Source organism: Populus euphratica, unplaced genomic scaffold (genome assembly GCF_000495115.2).
Source record: "Populus euphratica unplaced genomic scaffold, PopEup_1.0 scaffold1233.1, whole genome shotgun sequence".
Taxonomy (NCBI): domain Eukaryota; kingdom Viridiplantae; phylum Streptophyta; class Magnoliopsida; order Malpighiales; family Salicaceae; genus Populus; species Populus euphratica.
Genome location: NW_011501087.1, coordinates 14,910 through 22,957, shown reverse-complemented (window position 1 = coordinate 22,957; position 8,048 = coordinate 14,910). Strand labels below are relative to the sequence as shown.

The 8,048-nt window shown below is 34.5% G+C and overlaps 1 protein-coding gene across 1 annotated transcript; it reads right to left on the bottom strand.

The window, feature by feature from the left end:
• Nucleotides 1-202: 202 nt before the first annotated feature.
• On the bottom strand, nucleotides 203-3,504 carry LOC105117216 (ent-kaurenoic acid oxidase 1-like). The gene is made up of 8 exons (XM_011014793.1): nucleotides 3,226-3,504; nucleotides 1,618-2,095; nucleotides 1,242-1,508; nucleotides 1,059-1,148; nucleotides 883-961; nucleotides 670-776; nucleotides 468-589; nucleotides 203-379 (listed from the first exon to the last, which is right to left on the bottom strand). The coding sequence occupies exons 1-8, from the start codon at nucleotides 3,456-3,458 to the stop codon at nucleotides 274-276; spliced, it is 1,482 nt and encodes a 493-aa protein (XP_011013095.1). The 5' UTR covers nucleotides 3,459-3,504; the 3' UTR covers nucleotides 203-273.
• Nucleotides 3,505-8,048: the final 4,544 nt, after the last annotated feature.

The following is an 8,048-nucleotide window of genomic DNA, read 5'->3' as shown; positions in this document are numbered from 1 at the left end:
AGAAATAGTAATAATAAATGAATGAATAAGGTAATTGAATTTTTAAAAAAACATGCTACTAATAAAAAAAAACATTATTTTTTAATCAAAAAAGAATATGAAGAACCCGATAGCTTCCTCTCTTCTTTCTCATTTTAGAAACTGAAATGTTAAGAAAATAAACTTTTAGACCATAATGGAAATAACAACTTATCCATCTAACGAACCAAAATTCTAAAAGTTTATTATTGTTTTCTCAAAGCACCTATAAGTGCATGCCTTCTCTCTAGCTTCTTATACAGATGTGGATAAAACTTTCCTGATTCTGGCCATACAGTTGTCTGTTGGTCTTGTATGAGGGAGGAACATCCAACGACATTCAGGATTTTCACGTTCGAGCCTGTAACATCAAATACATATAGTATACAAGAATGTATCTAGGAGAAAATAATACAGGATCATTCATAAATATTAGCAGAGAGGCTCACCTATAACCAAGGAGAAAATAATGCAGAAAAATAGATATTTCAAGCTTGGCAAGATCATTTCCAGGGCACAGCCTGCTTCCAGCTCCAAAAGGAAGGAAAGTCCCTGGTTTGGGGGTGTAATTCTACAATTAAAGATGTTAATATATATGTTGATCATCAAAATATAATATATAGTAACCACAGCAGGAGCTCATCGACTTACGTCCCATCTTGAAGGATTAAATTCCTTTGGATTTGGATAGATTTCTGGATCCAAATGAACTGTCCTGAACCAAACTAGAACTTTCCAACCTTTTGGAATGATGTATCCTGAAGATAATGACATTATATCTATCAGCGAACGAACTAGAGGCCTATCAAGGAATGTAAAATTTTACACTAACTCCCCTGGGGAGAAGATCTTTTAGCAACTAACCATTTATATTGAAATCTGTTTTTGCTTCTCGAAAAACAGTAAGCGAGAATGTGATCAAACGAAGAGTTTCATCAATCACCTGTAACAAATTACAAAATTGAAATGTGCTGTTATGAACTTGATTGATTTGCAACAAGTTGAACATAAAATCATGACAGGCTGCTAATAAATTGTACCTTGGAAAGATAATCCATTTCTCGAACTTCCTTGAGTGACAATCCTTTTTGTGTTGGCAGCCTTTTTTTGACAATTTGTTCTTGCTCTTCCTAAAATGAAATCAAGTGATAGATCAATGCATGGACATGCTTTCAACGGAAAAATGGTATGTGTATTATAATTAATGGAATTCCAGTACATACCTTAGCTTTTTGGAGAAATTTTGGATGTTCTTGGAGGAAAATAGTACCCCATGTCGTTATATGGCCAGAGGATTCATGGCCTGCATTCAGGTACATCAACATTACATCTATAATTTCCTCATCAGTCAATTTCCTACCATTTTCATCTTCAACACCCAACAGAGAGTCCATCATGTCTTTCTTCTTCGCATTAACATCACCGTTCTTCCTTAAATTTCTACGCTTATCCAGTATAGATTGGAATGTAGCAACAAGTCTTTTACGGGCCTGGAATTAATGAAAATTCATAATCTAATCCCATATTAACAGCAGCAATTAAACAAGGCTAAAGTCAGACAAGTAAAGAATAATAGTAATCAAGAAAAGTGAGATCAACCTTGAATGCTTTGTAGTAAGCGAATCCAGGAACATTGATTGCCATGGCTCTGACTCCATAATTAAGAGTGGTGTAATCCTTCTCCAAAACCTCCATCACCACCTCACTCTCAGAGCTAAGAAATATATACATGATTATTTTGAAGGTAAGTTTTCTCATTTGAGTCAAGAACTCGATCCTCCCCATTGTGGTCCATTTTTCCAACATAGCTATCACATTTTCTTCTATATATGGAATATAAGCGGACAACGCTTCGTGACCATTGACAGGTGCGGAGGTCAGGCGGCGAAGGTGCTTATGCTCTTCATAAGAAATACCAATGAAGGATTTCCTTCCAATCAGCTTCACTGTGGCAATTGGCCATCCAGGCTTAAATGCATCATCGTTACTTAATACTCTTCTGCATGCTTCAGGTGTTGTTACGAATACACTCGGGTTCCCGAACATGAAGGCCTTGTAGATTCCAGCATGTCCATATCTGCATCATATTGTTTCCATAAAAAAGGAGAAAACATTCAAAATTTCAAGGATACTAGTCAAGGTGTAAAAGAACAAGGAAATCTTTGAATCACATCCACATGCTTAAGATTTGGAGTATCATGTGTTGTAATAATTGGAACAGTTAGCAAGATTAGGACCATTCAACTAAAATTAATATGGACCCAGAGAGAATTATTGAAGAATGAATACTGTATTTCATAAGCTATCTTCTCTGGTTTAAAATACTTAAGTACAATACTGTAAACATTCTCAATATTAATTAAGATTTGCTTTAATAGCAAAATCAAAGGGATTAGTGGCAGGTAGGATAAGTAAAGGCTAAACATAATGAATATTGTTCTGCAACAGAAACAAACATTACCCTAGATGATGATGCATGCACACTAAAATATCTATTCATTAGCAGATAGTCGGAAAAAGGACACCACTCCACGTCCACATGCATTCATTTCATACAAATACTATATTTCTCCAGAAATCTGAGCTGGGTAGTCTTGAACTAACTTTACCAAACCCATCTATACTGACTGGACATGCTCTCGTCCCCCTTCTCAGCAAAACAAAAGGAAAAAAAGGAAAAGGCATACTGGGACTGTACTGCAGATTCCTATGGGCTATATTTCTTCACTCCTTTGTTTCACTAAAAGCATAATATATAGATATAGCATTCCTACTATTAATTAATTAATCCTTCTAAAAAAACTAGATAAAATAATTCGCCATAACACATGACAAAAAATACGAGTGGTAGAGATGGTCAAGAAAAAAAAACTACTAACTAGGAAGAATCATTTTAAGAGGATAGGGAAAATGACAAAAACAAAGCCATCTCCTTCCCTCTTTATTCCCTTTCCAACATAACTGGTTACGAGTAAGGCACAAGGCAGATGATGACATAGCCCTGTCCCCTGCACCTATACACACGCACACGTATGAATAAATTTATTTATTTATTTATTGTACTGAATTGCCACTTCCCCTGGAAACAAAGAATGATGGAGTGGAATCATGCCTTGAGGAAAGCCAAACGACCGAAAATGTCATGATATATGTATGTACATAAAAAGAAAAGAGAGAGAAGTAGAGAAAAAGAAATTAGCAGTATACTTATTGATGAAGGTGCGCATGAAAGAATCAGGATCACTGGATTTGAAAGCTCTCAGAAAGGACCACATATTGCCAATGAAAGGCCAGCCCAAATCCCCTGGAGGTAGTGAGTACTGCTTTTCACCTAGTTGAGCTTCATACAACCACCAATTCACTTTCTTTAGAATCCATTTCCCAACCCCTAATCCACCAAATATGACAGCTAGGACCACCCAGATAGATCCCAACTCCATGGCTAGCTAGCTTAATTTGTTACAAGGAACCGGACAAAGAGGCCACCTGATAAAAGAATTTGATACAAGAAACTATTCTCAGACAAGCATCCCTCTCAGTCACTTTCTGTGAGGATTCTATTTGAAGATGCAGGAGCAATAGTTGGTATATACATACAGAAACAACACCACACTCACAGGCATATGCGTAGGTATATGGATTGAGCAAGAGATCTGCGTGAGCAATAGCCAAACCTCCTATAAAAAATAACTAGAGGAATTGTGTTAGAAGTCAGGAGGTTCTCTAATATAATAAGCTATAAAGAAAAGTGTGCGGGACACACGCATACACACACACACATAAACACACAATATGGGTAGCTTTAACCAAATAAGAGAAATATATCATGATGTATAGATGTCAACATAATGGGAGATGTTTTTAATTGATCGGATGAGTGACGGGGGAAATCTGTTAGATAAAAAACGAATAGTAACAACAATTTATAATGAAAAAATATGGGCGGTGCTGGGTTTGAATGAGCTGACAACTTTGTCGATGATCATAATTGATATTTGTAGATGAAGCTGCAAACACAAACATCTTGGGAATAGATGTATAGAATAAATGGAATCGGAAAAAATGCACAATAATTACGGTTTATGAATGCATTGATGATTCCGATAGCAGCTATTAAACAAGTAAGGAAAAAAAATGTATTCTGACCATTCAAAGTATTCATTTAAAGGGAAATGCAACCACCTTGGTTTCGAGACCTCGATCCCCACTCAAGGCTAGGTGAACCACTGGCTTTGAAAGTCAAAGCAACCTGTAACGGAGTAAGAAGGAAAACAACTCAGTATCTCAAACTAAGAAACAAATAAACAACCAAAACCGAACAAAAAAAAGAACAGTATGGAAAGATAAAACACCAAAGAGTGTGTAGATGCAAAAAACCTACACGAAGAATCGAAAAACCCATCAACATCAACAAATGAAAAAAAAAAAAAAAAAAAAGCAAAAAATACCTTACTTTCATTTTTTATTATTGCATTCAACATACAGTAAGTACTAACGATGCTAATGACATCAAAATATTGCACCAAATCTCCTAAACACAATATCTGATAAAGAAGAAGTCAGAATCAATTCACTCCTTTAAGAATTCAATGGATCTGGAGAAGCTGAAAAATACATACAGCGCACAGTGGGATTCCAACATCCTCTTAATATATCAATAATAATGTTACAGTTGCTTCAAGAAACACCTATAACAAGATGTACAATTCCAATCTATCTTACATCCATGAAGAAGAGAAACGAAACCAGTGAATACAAAAAGGAAAACTCATTTTAAATTAATATATTTTAAGTATTTTTCAATAATTTCAATACATTAATATAAAAAAATAAAAAAACTGTCTCTCTCTCTCTCTCTATATATATATATATTTAATTAAAAAATACTTTAAAAAAAAAAAACTCCATCACACTACATTCACTCTTTTATAATCAAAACAGGAGGGTAATCAACACTAATTTTCTAAGAAAAACTAAAAAAAAAAAAATTATTATAAAATGAGAAAATAATAAGAAAGGACCCTCAATTTCCATGATACAATTAATCTCGACCTCACATCAAAAAGAAAAACAAGAACATCAACAATCAATAATCTCCCATTTGAGAACTTATGAACTAAAAAATACATAGCCACTACTAATAAGTAATCAATAATTAATTAATCACCAACTAAAAAACATTAATTAATTGGCATCCATTTTGGTAACTGCAAAACAACACAACAAAGCCCACGCACACAGACACCCACGTATCTCCTCCTCCACTGCCGTTTCCATTTCTTGTGACCAAAGAAGAAAACTGAGAGAGATAGATAGAAAAGAGAAGCAGGTTAGGAGGAGATCTGATTTAGGTAGCTAGCTAGCTAGCAATAATAGCCATGGCGGGAGTTTCTCTCACGCTCAGCTTAGGAATGTCTTACACGAAGTTTTCTTTGCTTTTGCTGTTATTAGCCTATCAATCCCATTCCTTCTATCTTCCTGGTGTCGCCCCTCAGGATTTCATTACTGTAAGTAATTTACTCTACACCTTACTTCACTTATTAAATACGCATGCATGCATGTAGAATTGTGCTGCTTTTGCAGAGAAATCGAAGATTTTGGGTTAGATCTTGTTTTTCACTTGATGGATTGTTACTGATTCTGTTGTTGTTTGCATGGGATTTTTTTTTGTTGTTTTTTCCCTTTTCTTTCTTTCTTTTTAATGTTTTTTTCTTGACAACTTTTGATTCTTGTTCTTTTGTGATTTTATGGACTTAATTTTACATTTGCTTTTTTTTTTTTTTTTTTTAAGGAAATGATTTGTAAATTTTTGTTTGTTTGTTTGTTTCCTTTTTTGAAAAAAATAAGATTGGGATTTTGCAATCTGGAGGTGAAAATAAAGGGTTAATCATAGAAATCTGATTTTGCAATGGAAATTTGGTAACTTAGAAGGTTCAACTGATCTATTCTATGTTTAAATATGTTTCAATGGACGGTGTTTTTTCATCACTCGCTTTGTTTTCAACTCTCTGAACTAAGTGAGATCAAAGAGTTTTGCTGCGAATGTTGTTTTGTTGAATTTGGGACCTTGAATCTATCTGGTTTCCACATATATGTATAATGATCGTGTTGTTTGATCCAAGTATTTGTGGTGTATGGAGAAGAGGGTGGGGTTGGAGGAGGGAACCGAGCAAGTGTTGTGTCGATCAGCATCCAACAGTATGGCGGATCATCTTCTTGATTTTCAAATGCCAAAACTATACACTCCCATTAAGAGACTCAAAACTGGGGAGATGCAGATAGAGAACAAATTCAGGAACATGAATTACCGAGAAATCAGAAACCAGAAAAGCCAAAAAGCCACTACGGAGAAAAAATGGTAAAGAAGAAAAGGATATATAGTTTACCTGCAAAACGCGATTCTCCAAGAGTATAGTTATTGGTTTGCTTAATCAATCAGTAGAGAACAGAAATCTGCGAGAGAAGAAAACTGAAGAGACAAGTAATTATTTTTTCATGAGGCTGAAAAATGAATCACCTGGGATGCCAGATACAGAAACAAGATTCAGCAATAATCTCATAAGTATTCAACCTAATATTTACTTGAACGCTCTTCAAAAATATTTAGCAGAGATATCAAGAAATCTTTTCTGTCATTTTTATGAGTAGATTGGAGGGGATATACGTGATCTATAACAGGTTCAAAATGAATTGAAGCAACAGAAGAAGCTTTTCTAGCATAACCAGTTTCTGAACATAAAATCAGACTAACGAAGTTACAATACAACTCCCTTCTCTCAAAACAGTGATTGAAGGAAAGAAATAGCTTGAACCATTCTGAAATCGGATGAACCATTCGAAATCTACTTAATTTCTAAGTTAGATAAAAAGGAGGGCTTATACATTTTGTATTTGAAAAGCAGGTATACTATCACAAAACATGATATTTGTACATTAGTTGAGATAATGCATTCCAGCCATGATGATCGGTAGAGTGTTATAATGTAATTGTTGGGTGCACATATTAGAAGTAATTATCTCATAATTAAAAGATGAACGGAAAAAAGAGGTGCTTTTTTATATGAGATTGGCTCATGACTCAACATCTTTGTGTATAAGCTCCTTGACAAATTGGTATAAAAAATTATGGTTCGGCTTGGGATGAGTGGCGATTGTGGTTAGAATCTCGTAGCTTTGTTTACTTCGCCATGATTAAGCAAACGAGCTAAGCTCCAAGCTCTAGATATAATATTAGGAATGTTAAATACTTCCACAAGAGGAGGAGTTGTGTTCGAATGGGTCTGGCTTACATGTGAAGGCTTAGATACTTCTACAGGAGAGGGAGTTGTGTTAAATACTTCAACGAAGGAATGGGGAAAAAGAGATGCTTATCTTATATAAGATGGATTCATGATCCAATAGTCTAGGTTTTTGGATTGGAGATGAGTCTTGTTTTATGTGTAAGCTTCACAGTGCAAGCACAAACCCAACACAGATGCGAGAGCCCACACATCTCCTCAAACACAGACAGCTCCCTAACAGTAATCAATTGTGATAGAAATGATTTACAAAAACATAAGGTTTGGTGAAAAAAACTGAAGACAAAACCTGGAATGGCTTGCCTTGAAGTCTTCTGCGTGTGGCTTAAATTCCTCTACTATTCTTTGCAACTGATATGGCGGCTTTGTTGATCAGAGATTAGGTTGTCTGTGATTATGTCATCTTGTTGCCAATGGTTTGACAGTGAAAACCTAAAACGGTGACGTTTTATATATATAAATTTTTTTTAACCAGGTTGTTAACTTCTTAACCCACGATTGATCGGCATATAAATCCATGAGTATTGGGTGAACATCAGTTTATGTTATATTTTTTAATTTTTATTATTTTATAAAATTTAATAACATGATTTTTTTTAAATTATTTTTTTAATAATATAAAAAAATAGACTATAAAAAAACCAAGTTCAATTAAAAAAAATTCAAACTCATAAACTAGGCAGCCTGCGTTACCTCGACAAAACACTAACCTTATAGAAAAAAAAATAAAAA

Excerpts from the sequence above, each read along its gene's own strand:
- LOC105117216 (XM_011014793.1), bottom strand. The coding sequence starts at position 3,458 with ATGGAGTTGGGATCTATCTGGGTGGTCCTAGCTGTCATATTTGGTGGA. Across the intron at positions 2,096-3,225 it reads ATGCGCACCTTCATCAATAA|ATATGGACATGCTGGAATCT; the intron begins GTATACTGCTAA and ends AATATGATGCAG. Across the intron at positions 1,509-1,617 it reads CTTACTACAAAGCATTCAAG|GCCCGTAAAAGACTTGTTGC; the intron begins GTTGATCTCACT and ends CATTAATTCCAG.